General features: G+C 39.9%; 1 protein-coding gene across 1 annotated transcript; it reads left to right on the forward strand.

Moving 5' to 3' along the window:
* The first annotated feature begins 340 nt into the window (after nt 1-340).
* atad1a (ATPase family AAA domain containing 1a) lies at nt 341-19,639 on the forward strand. Its single transcript, XM_084338032.1, has 10 exons — nt 341-381; nt 1,884-2,084; nt 2,908-3,006; nt 3,769-3,889; nt 10,814-11,014; nt 11,270-11,376; nt 13,685-13,774; nt 13,891-13,941; nt 16,299-16,471; nt 19,150-19,639. The coding sequence occupies exons 2-10, from the start codon at nt 1,911-1,913 to the stop codon at nt 19,277-19,279; spliced, it is 1,146 nt and encodes a 381-aa protein (XP_084194158.1). The 5' UTR covers nt 341-381; nt 1,884-1,910; the 3' UTR covers nt 19,280-19,639.
* Nucleotides 19,640-21,898: the final 2,259 nt, after the last annotated feature.

A 21,898-nucleotide genomic window follows, 5' to 3' on the forward strand; every position in this document is an offset into this window, starting at 1 on the left:
TCGTCTTGTTTACATCAGGGTCCCCCATTTTCAATTCATCAGGACATATATGACATACATGACATACAGATAGACAGTACTGCTACATCTATACATTTATGAGTGACATACCAGATTTGCAAATACAGTACTGTTTGTGATACAAAAAGAGTCATTGGAACGCTGCACGTATAATAGCTGTCCATGGTGCTGATCTGCGTGGCCAACGGAGCCACGGTCCATGTCTGCCACCTAGAGGTGTTTGTCCACAATGACTGAGTCGTCGGAACAAAAAAACAACGCCGGCCCGGAACCTTTGGTTAGTGCGGTTGTTCCATTCCGGGTTACAGTACCAGGCGGACCTGCTGCGATGCTCTTGGTGTGCCACTGATCCCTCTTTCAGTGAGTATTGTTTCATTCTTTATGATGACAATGTCACCTATATAATAACAATGACCGTACAATTAACGTTAGCTATCGGTCGACCCTGTTGCTGCCTGACAGACATGGGAGCAGAATGATTAGTGAACTAACAGAGAGCTGCTAGCCTTGATGCTACGCCGCTAGGCAGCAGACTAGTACTCGGCTGCTTTGGTTTCATTATGTCACCGGCAGGTCAAGCTGGCGTTTACCTGATTGATTGATTGAACACTGTATTAACAGATTGCAGAATGGGTACAATACAGTACGGCTCAATACACACAATTGTTAAGGGGATGCAGACCAGAGAAAGACTTTCGTCTTGTTTACATCAGGGTCCCCCATTTTCAATTCATGAATGAATAAATGAATGAAAACTTTATTTAACAGATTGCAGAATGGGTACAATACAGTACGGCTCAATACATACAATTGTTAAGGGGATGCAGACCTGAAAAAGACGTTTGTCTTGTTTCCATCAGGGTCCCCCATTTTCAATTCATATAGACATTTATGACATACACAACATACATGACATTTATGGCATAGGGACATATAGGTATTTAGTACTGATACATTTGTGACATAAACGGTATTCAAATATACAGTACTGTTACCCCTAGATCCTGACAGAGTATATACATATGTTGGGGAGGGGACTGTACATTAGGAGGGGGTGGGTGGGTGGGAGAGAAATATCCATCTATACAGATAGATATACACAGTAGTACTGTTACATCCAGACATTTATGCCATACAAGATATGCAAATATACAGTACTGTTTAAGAGAGAGAGAACATAACAAAAAGTATATATACAAAGCATGTGAGTCTGGTGAGTCAGAGAGATCCCCACATGGCATTGATACGTAATAGCTAATCTGTCCCAGACAGGGATTTGGGTCCCAGGTTTAGTCTGCATACAAGAACAACCCGTCTCTTAGAGCAGTTTGTTTCTCAATATTATTGATCGTGTGATGGGCTCTTGAATGGATGCACATTAGGCCGTGGAGCCTTTTGTCGCTGACACTGAGTAGACGTTTGTTGTTGAAAATGATTTAGTCCATATTAATTCCATATGCAGTTGATTCTTTGTCCTCGGGTAGAAAGGGACACCTTTGATCAGAATACGCTCTCTTGGGTATTATCTCATTGGACTAACGTTTAGTGAGTGAAACATCTTTCTGGGGACCCCCTGGAACACCCTCATGAGCCCCTGGGGGTCCCCGGGCCTCTCAAGCACTCTCTTAGAGCAGTTGGCAGACTTGAAGCGCCTACCTGAGGGCAGGGTCTGAAACAGGGGGTGTGCAGGAGGTGGCACGGGTTGTTGTGCGGGAGGTGAAGATGCATGGAGTCCAAGGAGAGAAGGTCACACAACCTATGATTTTGGAGGCCTTGTTGATGATTGATGCGCTGAAGTTTGACGTAACAAGTTACACTAACATATGTTTCTGCTTCCGCTTCCCTCCTCGTTCTGTATCCAGCCAATGGAGTGACGCCTGCTTGCTGTGATGTTGCTGAAAGACCTCCCCCGGGAGGCCCTGCTGCGGCCGCTGTCCAGGAACGAGTTGGTGGGCATGCTGCTGAGACTCACCATCTTCGGTGCTGCCACCTACTACAGCATCAAGTGGGTGGTGGAGGCCATGGACCCGACGCAGAAACAGAAAAACCAGGCTAAGAAAAAGGTATAGTTTATTATTATTATTATTTTTTTTGATAACAATTATCTGGTTATTACGTAGGTATTCAACTATAGCTGTTGGTTTTGTTTGAGTCAACTCCACTGATTCAGCCTACTTTCTGAGGTCAGTTTGTCTTTCTAATATGTTTGGTTTCCTTATTTATTTGACTCATAAATGGAAAACTATCTGCAGTTATAATTTCCATATTTGTTTAGGCAAGGATCACAGAAGAGGGGGGGGGGGTGTAGTTTGGTAAATCAATAAACCATTTTTTTTATAGGATATTCAAATATTGACATGCCTTCAAATGCCCATCCACAACTTTTCAGTCTTAGTGCACAAATGGAATGTGAAATAAGGTGAGCTGCTATTGGCCCAAGTTAAGTAATACAGTATATAGCTGCAGGGACATAAATGCACTGACTGGAGTAGCATTACTTTGTAACCTTATCTGTTTCAAGTTTCAAGTTCAAGTTTCTTTAATAGTTGTCATACAGAAGTACAGAATACTTTCATACAAAATGCTTCTTACTGTTACACTCCAGAGACTGTGCTAGACAAGATAGTATCAAATAACATAGTATAGCATGTAATTTAGAAGTAGAAAATGAGGTCACAGTGTTCAGTATAGACATATGTACAATGTTCGATGCAGAATAGACGTAACTGAGTTACCATATAATATACAATACTATGCAGTGTACTAATGTACAGTACTATATAGTGCAAAGCAGAAATGGCAGACTTTTTTTGGGCTGTGTCATCAGTTCTGTGTGTGTGTGCGTGTGTCCGTGTGTGTGTGCCCGTGCATCTGTTTCCTCCCCAGGCAGAGGCGCTGATGAAGAAGATTGGAGTAGATGGGGTCAAGCTCACAGAGTACGAGATGAACATTGCAACTCACTTGGTTGATCCACGAAGTATGAAGGTAACGTTTTCTTTTGGAAAACCTTTGAACGTTCCTTTGTGTTCATGTTAGTCGGCGCGTTCACTTGAGAATAGACCGGAATCCATGCAAAACATAAGGGAAGTGACTTTTCAGACTTTGACCATGAATAGTAAAGGTATTATTTAGGGATGCTCGATATTGGCTTTTTTACCGATACCGATATTCCGATATTGTCCAACTCTTAATTTCGATACCGATACCGATATCAACCGATACCGATATATGCAGGGTTTCCCCCCAAAAAAACTGAATAATTTCAGGTAATTAATAATTTCACTTTATGCATTCAAAAGGCTTTCTAAATGTAAGCATTATCTGTGCAAAATATGATAATTAAAAAAGTAAAAATTAACATTACATATCTCTTGTTGTTGAATTAAACCAACATGCATACTTTTGACAATAAATAAAATAAGAATTGGTTCTTACTTGCTTGCCTGGGTAAATAAAGGTTAAATAAATGTAAAAAAAAAAAAAAAAAAAAAAAAAAATTCCGATACCGATATTTTCCGATATCACATTTTACTGCCGATATCGGCCGATAATATCGGTCGGCCGATAATATCGGACATCCCTAGTATTATTCCATAAATCAGGTTTCTCTCGGATGTCTACCAGATCTCACAATGCCTGGATAGGTTTTTAACAATAGAAACCAGTTGATCATGTCTTATCAGTCTGACATCTCACTGCGTAGCACTTAGACCGCAGCCAAAGTTTCAAACAATGTCCTTCCTGCAGGTGTCATGGAGGGATATAGCAGGTCTGGATGATGTCATCTATGAGCTACAGGACACGGTCATCCTCCCCTTCCAGAAGAGACACCTGCTGGCTGGATCCAAACTATTCCAGCCTCCAAAAGGTACCAGCACTACAATACATAGCATATTATAATATCATCAAACTGTATTTTTACTGATTGAACATTAGGATGGGTATCGTTATGTTTTTTTACCGATACCACTATCGATGCTGCTTATCGATACTTGATACAACTCCTTGTTTTTTTTTTTTTTTTGGTCTTTTTCCCCCTCCATTTTCCTCCGATTTTCTCCCATCCCAATGTTAGTCGTATGCCAATTCCCAGTCCCTTCCTGGTCGCTGCGCACTTACCCCCCACAGTCAGATCATCTGGGAGAGTGGAGGCTACCACGTGCTTCCTCCGACACACGTCCAGCCAATCACCGCTTCTTTTCACCTGGCAGCGCGGATTCTCATTGAGAGGGCGTAGCGTGTGGGAGGACCACACTATCCCCCTCACGTCCAATCCGCGCTTAGCAGGCGCCCCGACCGAACTGTAGGAGTCGCTGTTTACAATGACCCGGACCCACCCCGCCAGCTTCTCCCACCCTCTGATACAGCCAATTGTATCAGTGCAGACGGCCAGCCAAGCTGGTGACAACCCCGGAGCTGTGAGCTGGATTCGAACAGGCAAATCCAGCTCAGCTCCGGGGCTGGTGACGAACGCAATCTCCGCTCGGCCACCTAACCGCCCCTGATACAACTCCTTGTAATGATATGGTGATTGCACCATTTCCTCAGTAGGACATATTAAGACACATCTGGTCATACTGTGAGTTTCCCATTTTGGAAAAGGACATGTATCATGGTTTTTGAAGGCTAAAACACGTATCTTTGTTTCTCAATACCGAAGTGATCCATGAAAATCACGAAAGACGATGTTTAAATAGGGCCAGGGTTAAAACCGTTGAACCTGTCCTTTAAATTAAACGGTAATTTGCTTTAGATACTGTAGCTAGCTAACATTTTGAATACTTAATCAGTATTTTCACTGACAGGCTATGTGCATGATGGATCTATATTACCTGCATAGATAGTTTGGTTCATAACGCACATTCCATAGTAGTTATAGTACAGAAGGATTAACTACAAGCTTCCATAACTCCTGTATACAAGATTTTAAAAGTATATCTAGACTAGAACACTCCGTGACTTAGTCAATCTACCTAAGAGCTTACTTGAGAGATACTTGGCTAGGTATTGTCCGGCAGCATGGCTGACATCAAGGCCACCTAATCACCCCTTCCCCTTAATTGGTTGATATCAATCCCTGTCTCCTGAGCCTCAGCTATTGTGTAGTGTGATGTGTGCCTGGTGCCAGTGGCAGCCATTGAGCCTGCATAGCCCAAGGTTGGGTGCTACACAGTGATGGTGAAGGAGGCCTACATTGTAAAGCGCTTTGAGTGTCTAGAAAAGCGTAGTATATAAATGCCTAAATGGCCTGGCCCCACAGTACCTGACGAGCTCGTGCGTCACGCCGTCACCACACCCGATCCGGAGCCCTAAGGTCAGCTGACCAACTGCTGCTGGGGTTCTAGTTCCTCTCCTGTTTTCTCCAGAAGTCCACTATCAGCTCCTTTGTCTTATTGATGGTCAGGGAGAGGTCGTTTTTCTGGCACCACATTTCCAGGTCCTCCACCTCCTCCGGGTAGGCCTTCTCATCGCTGGCACACCACACCTGTGTTGTCCGTTGTCCTGGATAACGATGGTGTTGGAGCCACGCTTGGCCATGCCTTCCTGTATGTACAAGGAGTAGGGATGGGTACCTTTCACATTTGAACCGATACGGTACCGGTACCTGTGAATCGATACCGGTACCCAACGGTACCTTTTTCCGGTACTTTAGTCTCAAGACATTTTATTTACCTACCTCAGTCGTGAAAAAAGAAAATCCAAACTTCAAATAACTACAATTTCGACAGTTTTCGGCTTGCCATTGCTCCGACTGCTTTGTTGTTGAATTAAGTCAAATCCTAGGTAAGCATATATTGTGCGTGTGAACGTTAAAAAAAATATAAATAAAAAATAAAGTAAAGAAATAAATAATAAAATAAAAAATTAAATTCGGTATCTCACTTGAATCGATACTCGGTAGTACCGACGTGTTTCAGTTCGGTACCTCAAAAGTACCGAATTCGATACCCATCCCTAACAAGGAGTACAGTAGGGGGTTCAGAGGGCAAACCTGGGGGGGATGATGGTCGAAGAGGTGCAGTTGCTCACCCTTACCACCAGTGTTCTGCCTGAAGTTGAGAACCAAATTACACAGGGTGGAGTTCAGTCCCCGGGTGCTGAGCTTGGCTATGGTTAGGGCTGGGCGATATGGCCTAAAAATAAAATCTCAGTCCAATTTACGATTTTTTTCTCTTAAAAACTAGAAACGCCAAGGAAATCATTCAAATAAGCTTTGTTTTTATTTGTCACAAATTATCAAACCAAGATGAATTTCCCTATTGGGAATGGGATTGAAGTGCAAACCTAACTTTCACCAATCTTCACTTAAAAAAATAAATATATATATAAGTTTTTTTTTTATTTGATTTGAAGTCTTTATTTCGAACATGCAATGAATACAACAAACAATAACAAAAAAGAAAAACAACTCAATCTGCATGTTCGAAAAGGAGTAGGAAGAAGTATACACTTATTTAATCCTACCCCTTTTCCACTACTCAAATGAGTGTACTATTTTAAACATAAAAAAAGAAAGAAAAGAAAAGAAAAGAAAAAAAAAATATATATATATATATGCAAAACAAAAAACAAAAACTATATATGTATAAAATAAAATAAAATAGAAACAAAATAAAAATGTAAACACCTGTGAATATCAAGTCCCTTCTTCATCCCTGTACCTTGTGAACATAATTTCCTTATACATCAGTTTGAATTGTCTCATGTTTGGACATTGCTTTAACACCACATTAAGACTGTTCCACAGTTTCACTCCACATATTGAGATGCAGTGTTTTCTCATGGTAGTGCGTACGTTTAGCACCTTTAAATTGTGTTCTCCCCTCAGATTATAACCCCCCTCCCTATCAAAGAACAATTCTTGAATGTTTCTTGGAAGTGCATGACTTTTTGCTTTATAAATTAATTGTGCCGTTTTAAATTCCACAAGATCATTTAACTTCAATGTCTTTGACTCCAGAAACAATATGTTAGTGTGATCACGATAACCTGCAATGTGAACTATCCTTATGGCCCTTTTTTGGAGTATAAAAAGTGGTTGTAGTGTAGACTTATAATTGTTTCCCCAGACTTCAGCACAGTAATTTAAATATGGTAAAACTAGTGAACAGTAGAGAATGTAGAGTGATTTTCTATCCAGGATGTGCTTTACTTTACTCATGACTGAAATGCTTCGTGAGAGTTTAGATTGGACATGTTTTATGTGAGGTTTCCAACAGATTTTATGGTCTATTATTACACCTAGGAATTTATTTTCATAAACTCTTTCAATAATCACATCATTTATTTTAACTTGTACCTGAGTATCCAATCTACAGTTTCCAAACAACATAATTTTAGTTTTGCTCAAGTTCAATGATAATTTGTTTCTATCAAACCATTCCTTCAATTTCTTCATTTCAGATGTGATGACCTCTAAAAGCTGCTGGACATTCTCACCAGAAAAAAAAAGATTAGTGTCATCCGCAAATAAAATACATTTAAATATATTGGATACTTTACATATCTCGTTAATGTACAAGATGAACAGTTTTGGACCCAACACTGACCCCTGGGGGACACCACAAGCAATGTCCAAACATTCAGATTTATAATCTCTCATTGTCACAAATTGTTGTCTTTTATTTAGATAGCTTCTTACCCAGTCCAATACTACCCCCCTGATCCCATATCTCTCCAATTTCCTGATTAATATATCATGATTAATAGTATCAAATGCTTTTTTTAGGTCAATGAATACTCCAGCTACATGTTTTTTTTGATCTATGGAATTTGTGATTTTTTCAATGAGTTCTATTAACGCTAGTGATGTTGACCGGTGTGTTCTGAATCCATACTGGCTATCGGTGAGTAAATTATGTTTATCAATGAATTTATCTAATCTGTTGTTGAAGAGTTTTTCTAATATTTTTGAAAACTGAGGAAGTAGAGAAACAGGCCTATAATTTGTGAAGTGGTGTTTATCTCCAGTCTTGAACAGAGGTATGACTTTTGCTATTTTCATTTTATTCGGAAATCGACCAGTTTTGAATGATAAATTGCAGATGTGCGTGAGTGGTTTTGAAATCCCAATAATGACATTTTTTACTATTTTCATATCTATTTCATTACTGTCTGTATATGTATTTTTTTTACATTTATTAGTAGTTTCTATAATTTCATTTTCATCTACCGCTTCCAGAAACATTGAACTAGGATTTCTTTCAATGTAATTGTCTTTTATGTCTTCAGGAGTCACTGGATCTGGGATTTTTCCCGCTAATTCTGGTCCAATATTTACAAAAAATTTATTAAAGTTGTTAACCACATCATCCATATTGCTAATAGTTTGATCCTCTTCCATAAAATACTGAGGATAGTTTATTTGTCTTGATCCATTCCTGATAATACCATTTAATATCTTCCAAACACCTTTAATATTATATTTGTTGTTATCTAATATTCTACTATAATGATCCTTCTTACATCTTCTCATAATATTAGTCAACTTGTTTTTATATTTCTTATATTTATTTTCTGCCTCTTTAGTTCTATGTTTTATAAATTCTCTATATAGTGTATTTTTCTTTTTACATGCATTCTGTAATCCCCTTGTGATCCATGGGCTGTCTGAGTGTTTATGTTTACTGCTATATTCTTTTATTGGACAATGTTTGTGATATAGTAAGTTAAATATAGATAAGAATGTTTCATATGCTTTATCAGTGTCATCCTCTTTATATACTATCTCCCAATTTTGTAGTAGCAAATCATTTTTGAAAGCGTTCATTGATTCTTCAGTCCTTACTCGTTTAAATTGTAGTTTATTGTCCTGCTTGTTTTCTGTGTAGTTGTTGTCATAAACTGTAAAAACTGGTAAATGGTCGCTGATGTCATTTATTAGTAATCCACTCACTGTATTGTTTTCTATAATGTTCGTAAATATATTGTCTATCAGAGTGGCACAATGGGATGTGATTCGGCTGGGTCTTGTGATTTTTGGATAAAGGCTCAAACTATACAATGTGTTGATGAATTCCTCAGTCATTTTATGTTTGTTTGGATTTAAAAGATCAATGTTAAAATCCCCACAGATGAAAATAGCCTTTTGATTATTGTTTATATACATTTCTTCCATCCAGTCCTTGAAAACTTCAATATTCGAACCTGGTGCTCTATATATACAGCTCACAATTATATTTTTCTTTTTTTCTACACATATTTCTATTGTTATACATTCTAATAAATTATCAATCACATTTGTCATTTTTTCTACAATCTTATAATTCAAGTTATTATCCACATACACAGCCACTCCTCCACCACTCTTATTTTTTCTGTTCATATAGTTGAGTTCATATCCGACCATTTCAAAATCCATTCCCTTTTCCTCGTTCATCCAAGTTTCTGAAATGGCAATTATGTTAAATGGTTGTGTAAACTGGTTTAAGTATTCCTTAATGCTGTTAAAGTTTGCGTACAGACTTCTTGAATTGAAGTGAATTATTGATAGTTTGTTAACTGTCTTAATTGTCCTGTTGTACTGATCTTCAGTATAGTAGCAGCAGTTGTCGTTGATGTTGAAGAATAGATTATTGTCTGGGTCAATATCATTTTCTATATCCTGTAGATTGTGCTCAGTGTATTCAAATGTTTTGAGTTTCATTTTTTCATGTTCAAGAATCCACTGTGTCAAATCCACATCATCTCCACATACATTCACATGAGCTAAAACCAGGCCCTTGTGAAGGCCTAACTGAATGCAGGGTATATCAGTATTGGATGTAGTCATAGAAATTTATAGAAAACAAAAACAAAAATGAAATGAAAACACAACATCCTCCATCTAAAACAGCCAGGGGGTCACCTTTGAGTCTCTATACAGTTGTCCATTTATGTACAGTTTATCGACTGACAAAGCCACTCTGTGATTCAGGGCCCTGTTTTCCCTCATGATAGGAAGCAGTTGTTTTCTCCTGTCATTGATCTCCACAGGAAAGTGGTCATTTAACCACAGAGAGGACCCCTTCAACTCCTTACCACGGCTCTTCACCAACTCCTTATGCTTGTAGTGCTCAAACCGAGCTATAATTGGTCTGGTTTTTCCTTCAACAGGTCGGCCCAGTCTGTGAACCCTTGAGAAGGTTATGTCCCTAACCACCTCAGGGGACAGTTTGAGTTTTTTTGACATAAAGTCTCTTACAATTTTTTCCGGCTCAGTTTTATCCTCAGCTTTGTCCTCACTGATACCAGAGAAAATCAAGTTGTCCCTCATCTCTCTGCACTGTATTCCCAGTAAGGTCTCTTTCATATGCTATCAAGGTTACTCTTGATCAAACAAAGATGAATGTCCCTATTGGGATTAATAGTACAATAACTTGCTTTTTCACCAAACTTCACTTAACACAAATAAAAGGTGCCTCTTGATCATCAAACAAGAATGAATTTTCCCTATTGGGATTAATGAAGTGCAAATCTAACTTTCACCAAACATCACTTTTTGTAAAATAAAAGGTGACTCTTAAAAAAAAGAAAAAGATAATTTAACATCATCTCAAATCATCCTAAATCATTCATTCGAATTAATTGATAAAATCGATTAATCGCCCAGCCCTAGGTATGGTGTACTGTAGTCAATGAACAGCATTCTCTCATAACTTCCCTGCCTGTTGTCCAGATGGGATAGGATGGTATAAGCTATGGCATCATGCCACCTGCTACTCCAGGCAGGTTCATATTATTTAAGCCAGGTCACTTTCTAGGAATAATGACTTGTAGATTTAGGTTTTCAAACCAAATGTTATCTCCCAAGGTGTGTTATTGTTTGGCCCGCCGGGATGCGGGAAGACCATGATTGCCAAGGCAACGGCTAAAGCCTCCGGATGCCACTTCATCAACCTGCAGGCTTCCACACTGACTGACAAGTGGTACGGCGAATCACAGAAGCTCACTGCCGCCGTCTTCTCATTGGCCGTCAAGATTCAGCCATGCATCATCTTCATTGACGAAATCGGTGAGTGCGTCCTGACGGCGAGCTTATCGCACACAGATTTGAAGTGGAAAATCAACAATGATTACAGTGCTTAGCACGTTCACTTCATTCTACCGTTGCATTCGCCTGTGGTCATCTTGCACTGCTGTCAACAGTGCTATTCAAACTATTCATACCCAGCTGAATTCCGCTAATATCTGCATATGAGTTGTTTGTATGTAATGCTCTGACTTTTAGTCTTGTGTATCTTCTGTGTGTCTTTTCATAATATGTCAGATTCCTTCCTGAGGAACCGGTCCATGATGGACCATGAGGCCACGGCCATGATGAAGGCCCAGTTCATGAGCTTGTGGGATGGGCTGGATACCGCCAGCACCAGCCAGGTAACATCGGCGTTAACCCTTTCACTACCAAAAACGGTTAATCCTTTCACTGCCACACGACACAGGGTTTAACTTATAACCCTTTCACTGCGACAATACAGAAGGTTAACACTTTCACTGCCACACGACAAAGGGTTATAACCCTTTCACTGCGACAATACAGAAGGTTAACACTTTCACTGCCACACGACAAAGGGTTATAACCCTTTCACTATCACACGACAGCAGGTTAACCCTTTCACTACCACACTACAGACAGTTAACTGTCTGTAGTGTGGTAGTGAAAGGGTTAACCTTCTGATGTGATAGTGAAAGGGTTAATGGCAGGAGGGTATTCTCTAGGGGTGGGAATCAACCAGAGGCCCCACGATATGATGTTATCACAATACATAAGTCACAATACGATAGTATTGCAATACATTGTGATTTATTACGATTTATTACCTTTTTTTCAACTGCAAATTATGAATGTAATATAATGTAAACATCTGCAATGAGAATATATGTACAATATATGTTTTATATAAGGTAACATTTTCAGTCTGTTCACCTCAGTACAATGGTTTTTATTGCAGTAAAATGGGATTGTCTTATTCTTATGTTTTCTTCTTGACTTGTTTAAAGAAGACATGTACGGCCCATGGGGACATTAACGTGTGTTGTCGGGCCTTATAAATAAATTTGATTTGATTTTGATTTGATTTGATTGTCAAGCAAGAAATATATTTTAAATATCGATACTTACCGTCAGTGTATCGATACAATATCGCAGCGCAAAATATCGTGATACTCTGCTGTATTTTTCCACCCCATCCCTAATATTCTCTCATTCATACAATCTTTTTTGCACAATTACACATGATTACAACCGACAGTTTAACATTTTTGTTTATTTTGGTGACGTCTGTTAGTGATAACTAAGCGATCATTGCATTTTTACACTATTGACTTGCTTTCCATGCTAACTACTAGGGCTGTCGTCTTTTTCTCTTTTTTCTGAATATGGAACTATCGATCTAACCTGGCAAAAAGTTAACTGATTGAACTGTAATAATGTGATAGAATTCAAAATAGATTTTAATGAATTAATATTCAGGCAACTTGCTCCCCAAAACGGTTGTGGTTCTCACTGTGTGTCTGCTTCTCTCCGTCTCTCCTCTCTGCCTTGCTGCTTGAGTGACAGCTGAACACAGCAGAGGCGGGAACTCATGTTTACAGACACAAATACAGTGAATAGAATTAAGTTGTCTAGTGGTAGTTAGGGTTGGGCACCAGTACCAGTTCCTGGAATTCGGTATCGGTACCCAGCGGTACCCTTTTTTGGTAATAACAAAACATTGTATTTCAGTTATAAAAAAATAAATCCAAGTCTCTCAATTTCAACATTGTTATTTATTTAGAACATTTTGTTATTTATTGTTGTAACACACGGTACACCACACAAAATAAATCGCATGATCATGTATTATGTTTTTAAATGTTTAAATATCAACATTATCTCGCCATCCAAAGACCCAAGAGACAGGACAGTAATATATATATTTGTGGAAAAGGCTCCCTCTTGTCTAGTGATATTACACTCTTATACTAAATATGTAAAGGTACCGAAACTTGGTACCGTTAATACCGATGTAATTCGGTCTGTACCATTAAAAGCACAGAGTTCGGTACCCAACCCTTGCAGTCCTTGCATCAACAGCTCCAAAACATGTCTCCATTCTTTTTTCTTTTTTATCCACTTTTTCTCCCATTTTTCTATTTTTCTCCCATCCCAATTTCGTATTTCCAATTCTTCCCTCCCCTGTCTCGAACGCTGCTAGACTATGCCTCCCACTGGTCGGCTGCAGTGAGGACCAAGCCTTGCATCACGTGTCCCCTCCGGTACACGAGGAGGCAGCCGTTGCATCTTTTCACCTGTACAGCGCGATCTCTCAGTGGCGAGGAGTAACGCGTGGGAGGCTCATGCTGCCCCCGATACTTCCTGATTTTGCTGTACAGGCGCACCAACTGACCTGTAGGAGTCGCTGTCCACAACGTCCAATCCCCACCCACCGACTTTCCCACCCTCTAACACTGCCCAATTGTGTTAGTACGACGGCCGGCCAAGCCGGTAGCAACACAGAGAGTTGGGCTCGATACCAGCATATCCTGCGTTAGTGGCGAGCGCCTTGCCTACTGCGCCACTCAGCCGCCCTACATGTCTCCATTCTTATGTTTTATTTTCGGTGCTGGGGGCTACCCATGCGTTTATAATTTGGATCACCGACTGGGCCTTTTAATGAAAATAGTGTTTACATACTGTTGCTAGGTGATGGTGATGGGAGCTACAAACAGGCCTCAGGATCTGGACCCAGCCATTCTCCGCAGGATGCCCACTACGTTTCATGTCGGCTTCCCGGTAAAATATGTACACATGGCACGCAACAACAGAATTACACACCTGTGATATAGCTCTGTCAGTGATGTCCTTACATGTTCTAATGTAATTACCTGTCTCCTGCTGTCTTTCCATAGAAAACCAGACAAAGGCAGGAGATCCTGAAGCTGATCTTGGCAGGAGAAAATGTAAGCCGTTTCGCACGGTGTGTGTAGTTTGCGTGTATCAGTGTTTCCACCAGGGAGCATGTTGGCACGGCCAACGTGTCCAAGGGGGGATTCAATTAATTGGTTGGACAAGCAATCTGGTCATAATTGTCTGTGCCTATAAAAACACTTTTCATGCATATTAAACAACAATTAAAATGGAAACTCCGGTATTATGATAAGATAAGATATTCCTTTATTGATCCCCTTGGGGAAATTCAGGCATCATAGCAGCATGGGGGAGGGGAGGTACAGGTAGTAGAAGACATGGTACAGGTCATAGAATTATAGTATAGTGGTAAGTAAAAATAGAATAAAAAATAGGCAGTGTAAACAATATAACAATGTAATTGACTCTGTGCATGCGCATAAGGGAAAGTAGGCAGTGTAAAAAGGTCAAGGTGCAAGTTGAGGGTATGTATGCCCTCTAATTATATTTGCCCTACAATAAATATAGTTACAATATGTATATATATATATATATATATATATATTAGAGGTGGGCATAGATAATATTTTTTAATCTAGATTAATCTATCTGCAATCCTGGATTTAATCTAGATTAATCTAGATTAAAATGACAAAAAAAAAAAAAACCTGCCGAAGGCATTCAAAATATGTGTGTTCTACCCAAATAATGACCAGAAGTAAGTCCTTACTTTTTCTTTCCTCCTTATGTTTCTCAGGCCAGGTGGCCCATTACACCATGAGCCCATCTCCCGTTTCCAAAATGCATTACAGACTGTTTGAAAAAGCTGTTTTGCTATGATAATTGGTAATGAAATATCAAAATAATGTTCAATAAGATGTACTTGTGTTTAATAAGTTGTTTTATTCAGAAGTTAACACAAATAAATAATATTACCAGTACAGTACAGTATCTAGCACTCTCAGGAGCAAAACAGAAAGAATCATTTCAAACTTGAACTATGTGACATGGCTTGAATCAACTGCTCCAGTGGAGTTGCTCAGTGGCCAATGGTGTCAACTGTGGTTGTACTGGGCAGCTCCCAGGTGTGAATGGAACTGTGTGAATGTGAAGCAGGGCGTTCCTGAAAAAGAGCATCTGTGCTCAGCGAACCTACCCTGGGTAAATAAAGGTAAACATTTTTTTTTTAGATTAATGCGTTAATTATATTATCGCGCGATACTAGTATAGTGTTAACGCAGCACGTTAACGCCGTTAACGGCCCAGCTCTAATATATATATATATAATCTAATCTATATAATCTTAAAATGCTAAATATATGCTCGGATGAAGTAGTATACAGTATACACATAAAGTGCAGTATGCATAAGGTATGTAGCTGTGATATACTTAATTATGTGCCCACTAGTATAATCTTACCCCCTGGTTTTCTTAATCCTGCTCGGTGTTCTCTCCTACATAATAAACCTCTATATATATATATATTAGGGGTGGGAATCGCCAGAGGCCTCACAATACGATACTATCGCGATACTTGCGTCACGATACGATAGTATCACGATACAAAATATATCGCAATACGCTGAGTATTGCGGAATCTTTTTTGAATTTTTTTAATTTTTTTTATCCAATTTAATTTATTACCTTTTTTCAACTGCAAAGTAAAACTGTCAACATGTTTTATCTAATGAAATAAAGTTCAGTCTGTTCATCTCACTTCAATCATTTTTATTGCAGAACATGGTATTTTCTCAAGCAGACAGATGTAAACACTGTAATCTGTGTTGCATGTACCTGACAAACTGAACTGTTTGTATTACAGTCATATTCCAACTTAACTCAAGTTTCTTTATTAGTTGTCATACAGAAGTACAGAATACTTTTATACAAAATGCTTCTTTCTGTTACGCTCCAGAGACTGTGCTAGACAAAAATAGATAAGTATAAAATAAGTATAGCAAGTATAAAATAGAAGTCAAGTACGTAGACACAAGTGTTCAGTATGGCTATGTACATATATATACAATGCTCAATGTAGAGTAGAAGTAACTGAGTTACCATACAATATACTAATATACAATATACTATACAGTGCAAAGCAGAAATGGGATGAGGTACAATTTAGGTACAATTTACAGTAAGGTGTAATGAGGTATGGGTTGTAGTGCAAATTCTTTACCAATGCACATTAATTCTTTAACTGAATGCACGTGTGTGTGGACTACTGTACTATTACAGGTATTGAAATGAACAATGCAACTTCCTTATACAATTTTTTTATTAAATTTTTTTGTATGCATAATTAAATATCGATACTTGGCATCCCTGTAACGATACAGTATCGCCACGTATCGATTTTTTTCCCCACCACTAATATATATCTTTGTATCCTCTTTCTTCATGCGCCAGCTGAGCAACGCCATTAATCTGAAGGAGATCGCGGAGAAGACGGATGGTTACTCTGGCAGTGACCTCAGGGAGCTGTGTCGCGACGCCGCCATGTACCGCGTTCGGGACTATGTCCGCAAAGAGCAGATGAGACAGATAGCCCAGCAGCTGCAGGACAGCCAGGAGGAGGACACGTATGTACCATGGACATGATTTAAATGCACATTAATAATATACTGGACACACTGGATAATATCCCAGTCAAAGTCATAGATGGGATACAAGTGTTTTCATACGCATTTTTGTATCCCTGTATACACGAGTAGACTAAATAGTATAAACATCACCATGGAAATGGAACTCCCAGAGATCTGTGGTGGAAATAGCCGAAGCTAATAACGTACTCAGTCAAAAGAGACCTGTTTAATACGATTTTATTAACTCAATCAAAGTATCAATACAAAATAGTCAGAGTTAGGCTGGATGACTCTCAACAACGTATTTAGCCAAGACACCACCGACAGAGAGACTCCTCACCGGATCTTCAAACATCTTTATACATACAACACTGGAAGGGGTGGGGGTCACAGGAATACACAACTTATAGGGGTGTTGTGACATATGGAAAGGTGGGGAAGGGTTTGTTGGGGTTAAGAATGAGGGAAGGGGGGTAGGAAGGAAAGATGGGTGAGGGAGATCATTAAAGAGAGGGGGGAAGGGAGTCTTAACTCCAACAGATCACAAAACCTGACCGTGTTTACATGCGCTCGTATCCCGATTTAATATCAGCATATCCCAGTGATCATAGGGTTTCCCATAGTCTTGCATGACCTCATCCTGGTAGTTGTAAATGCGATATGGTGTTTACTTATGCTAACCCACAGTTGCAAGTAGGGCTGGGCGATATAACGATAACGATAAATATCGCGATATATTTTAATAATCGATATCGAATATCGAAATAAAAAAAAAAATCGAAAAATCGTTTTTTTATATATATATTTTTTTTATATATATATTTTTTATATATATATATATATATATATATATTTTTTTTTGTGATCTGCAACAGGGCAGTGGACAGACTTGTCTTTCTTGCCTGCAACTTAAAGTAATGGCTTTGCTTGTCCAAATGACAATACTGACCAAATTGAGATTTATTTTTCTCTTGTCCATTTATTTTGTTTGCTTTCTAATTTAAAATACATTTTGAAACCGTCTGTACACAGTAGGCTATGTGTGCTAGCAGAATTAGACTCCAGTCACGAGTCACAGTGCACATGTGCGGTGGTTTGTCCACCAAAAAAGCGCCAAAAGACCGAAAATAAACTAACAGAGCCAGAACTGTTCAACTCCTGTTCAACATGTTTTTTTTTAATAATACTTATAACAATTCGATAATTATCGATATCGAGAAATAAAATAAAATTATCATATCGTTATCGCGATATGATTTATTTCCATATCGCCCAGCCCTAGTTGCAAGTATCCCAAATAATATGGGAATATGAATGTGTATGTACTGTAACTGCACCCGATTCATATGATTTACCGTTTTAAGTTATTTCAGCACATCGGGGTTGTAGAAGCAGAGACCATAACTTTAGAGTTGGCTCCGCAGTACTTACTGTCCTAGTATCCAAAAGGTCGAAACTCGGGGCACAGCACTAACGTTATTTAAAATGAAATTATGTATTCATTACATGGCAGAGGAGTAGTCTTTTGGTCCCATGCCCTTGGCAGCCAGCCTGGAAGCATTTGCTACCTCAGACTGAGTCTGGACTTCTAGCTGCTTAGACCCGTTTCAGTGGGCGGGAGTCCTTGCCTTGACGGACAAACTCCTTCAGCCAATCAGCATAACGAAAGTAGTCCAGTCGGAAGAACGGCAAAAACGTCTTTCCCGCTGAGAAAGTCCGCTAGTGTATATTATTATTATTGTTGTTGTTGTTTACTTGTCATTATTGAGTCTATTTCTGCTATAACTGCACTCATGGCTGTGTTTATTCTACCAACGTTAACATTACCGCTCGTTGCTTCGGGAGACGCCATTTCTGTTTTGTCGGCCTGTATTTCACGTCATTAACTACGGGAACCAATCAGGGAGCTGCGTTCCACTGGGGGACAGAACAGCAGTTAGAACGCAGTCCCTGATTGGCTCCGGTTGCATTGCAATTTCTATAAATCGATGTGGATACGAGGAAGGCCAGTCTGTACTGCAAAAGTAGAAAAGGTTTTGCGAGAAAGACTGGCTTCCAGGCTACTTGGCAGCCAGAGGAAGGTCATGAGACTGAAACATGGCTTGTTCTCTCCATAGATACATAACTTAATTTTAGGCAGTGCTGTGCCCTTATTCTATTATTCTATTCATAATGAATATTTCAAAATGCTAACATTGACCTTTTTAAAGGAACATTATGGGAAATGTGCTTACCGTCTTCTCCAGAGTCAGACAAAAGGATAGATAGATACCAATTTCCTCTCTGTGTTCAGTAGAAGGCTATCTGGCTGCAAGCTTGCCTAGCTTAGCACAAAACCTAGTGGCTAACTGATTCCCATAATGTTGCCTTTATCCTCAGATGACTGCTGTAATGACTCATGGTTTTGTAGTTATTGTTTTATCATCCGTGTGTGTGTGTGTGTGTGTGTGTGTGTGTGTGTGTGTGTGTGTGTGTGTGTGTGTGTGTGTGTGTGTGTGTGTGTGTGTGTGTGTGTGTGTGTGTGTGTGTGTGTGTGTGTGTGTGTGTGTGTGTGTGTGTGTGTGTGTGTGTGTGTGTGTGTGTGTGTGTGTGCATGTCAGCATACCTACATATGTCAGTCTGCCAGCATGTGTCCACTGTGCCTGTCAATGACCTCTGACCCCCCCCCCCCCCAGGCCGCTGGACGAGGACCGTCTGCGGCCAATCACTCAGCTGGACTTGCTGTTCGGTCTGGATAAGATGACAGAGTCCAAGCTGGCTACGGTCTCCATGCTGCCCAGCCTGGCTGAGGTGCCCCTGGACTAGCCAACAGGCCTCTACCCCTCCTGTGAATCACTAGGCTGGTATCGCCTCCTGTATCGCCCCATCTATACCCTCTGTCCTCTGTTCATTCACACACGTCGTCCAGGACATGTGACAAGTAAACTCCTCCACTACGTATTCACATTGTGTTCACTTCAGACCAATGGAAGCCATTGAAGTTTACGGTTTTATTCCAAAAAACTGGATCTTTCCTATCGTTTAGCCACTGGTTAAAATTAGGGATGTCCGATATTATCGGCCGATATTGGCATTAAAATGTGATATCGGAAATGATCGGTATCGGTTTTCAAAAAAACAAAAAAAAATTTTTTTATTTATTTTGTTTACATTTATTTAACCTTTATTTACCCAGGCAAGCAGGTAAGAACTAATTCTGATTTTATTTATTGTCAAAAGTATGCATAATGTTGTGTTAATTCCACGACAAGAGATATGTAATGTTAATTACCTGAAATTATTCAGTTTTTGGGGAGGGGGGGGGGGGAGCCCTGCATATATCGGTATCGGAAATTAAGAGTTGGACAATATCGGTATCAGTAAAAAAGCCAATATCGAGCATCCCTAGTTAAAATACAAAGTGCTCAAAACGCACATATAGATGCATATTATACACACAAACACACACACACACACACACGCACACACGTGTTTATTCCAGGTTGTCTGATCTCCATCTGTCTGACTGATGTCACACGGTCTGGGTAAATATTCCACACCAAAGCCAGCAGATCTTAGCTCAGACTAATCTGCATGCTGACTGATGTCTTGCAACAACCATTGGGCTTGTTGTGCAACTTGCAATTCAACCTGCCACTCAAGGCAAGTTGTCAGAGATTGCGGCAGCTTGACACATTCTATACATTTTCCGTGTAGAGCAGGAGATGCGCTGCGTGACGGAGGCAGTGGGGCATGTGTGGAGGGATGGCACCGCAGGTCAGCGTTGGCATACATGACCTCAACTTCACATCAAATGAATCCATCTAACGCAGCGTGCGTGACTGGCTCACAAACCAGGCACTGCAGATCAAATATTAATCAAGGTTCAGCAACTGTATTACCTGTTATTTCTCCCCTCAAGATGTTTTCAGAAACATAATTTTAGTTTAGACTGTTTAGGTGGGGGACTTTTACAAACAGGATGTCGTGTTTTTCCTGTTTTGAAAATGGAAGACACAAGTCGAGGCCCAGCCGTGGTCCACGTCCAGCGTGGAGTTTGAGCCCTCGCCAGAAGTGTTGAACACACACTTATTACTAGGGATGTTCGATATTGGCTTGTTTACCGATATCCGATGTACCGATATTGTCCAACTCTAAAATGTCGATACCGATACCGATATATGCAGGGTTCCCCCCCCCCCCCCCCCCCCCCCCCCAAAAAACGGAATAATTTCAGGTAATTAACACTTTGGTTGCCTAAGGTTAAATTCATGATATACCATAGATTGCCAGCGCTATTTGTCTATGGAGAAAGTCCCCTTCTTTGCAGGGCTATAACTTTTTAAATTCTATTGCTACATTGCCATTATTAGGGCCCATTCAAAGTCCTATATGTATTGTTCATTGTGTAGCAACGTTAAACTTTTTCATTCACATATTCATAGTAAAGTATGGTCTAATGTATAAGTATGTTTTCATCTCTTTCTGCAGCTTTCTTCAGAACGTGATATATAGCCCCAAATGCATTATATTGATGATGAAATACAGTTTGATGGCAATCAGCGCGATATAAAAAATTCCAACTAGACGTACTTCTAGAAGTTACTACACGTCATCTGATGTTGACCGGATGGGCGAGGGGGCGTTTATAATTCCGTGGGCAGCGTTATACCAATCATCTAATGTGGGTCAAATGTTGATAATAGCAGTTAGTATCGAACACGGTAACGTTACACGCTGAAACTCACCCCAGTCTCCGCGCGCCGTTGGGCGATCATCGTCGAGTAGAAATCTTATCATTATGGGATATATTTTTACCCGGTCCATCTCCAGCTTGTATAATGGTATATACGTCCAAATCATGTTGTTTATCGAGTTATTGCCAATCGATCACTGTGTAGCGTGACGAGCCAGAGTCCCATGAACTATAGCGAGCGCCCGGAAGTACTACGGTCGTCATGACAACCTCTATTCAACATCCTGTTTGGCGATTGCGCCGATCGGCCACCAGATGGCGCTCCTGAACCGCCAGAGAGCTCAGTGGGTCCTGCTGGTGGATCTCAGGCCAGCGGAGGGGACATATTAATCCGATCGCAGATTTTTGAAATATTGATATAAGGACGCTGTACAGCGTCCCCCGGCAACTTGAGCATGGCCGGGAAAGACGTGAAAAGACGTTTCCTGGCAGTCAAAGTGTTAACATTACATATCTCTTGTTGTGGAATTAACACAACATTATGCATACTTTTGACAATAAATAAAATAGAATTTATTATAATTTTTTTTAAACTGATACCGATCATTTCCGATATTACATTTTAATGGCAATATCGGCCGATAATATCGATAGGCCAATAATATCGCACATCCCTACTTATTACATTTTAGTTTTTCATCCTGCAGCCACATACAAGGTCAGAGAGAGGTTTGACCTCTTTAAGTGTG

This window comes from Notolepis coatsorum (assembly GCF_963971535.1).
Source record: "Notolepis coatsorum genome assembly, chromosome: 2".
NCBI lineage: Eukaryota > Metazoa > Chordata > Actinopteri > Aulopiformes > Paralepididae > Notolepis > Notolepis coatsorum.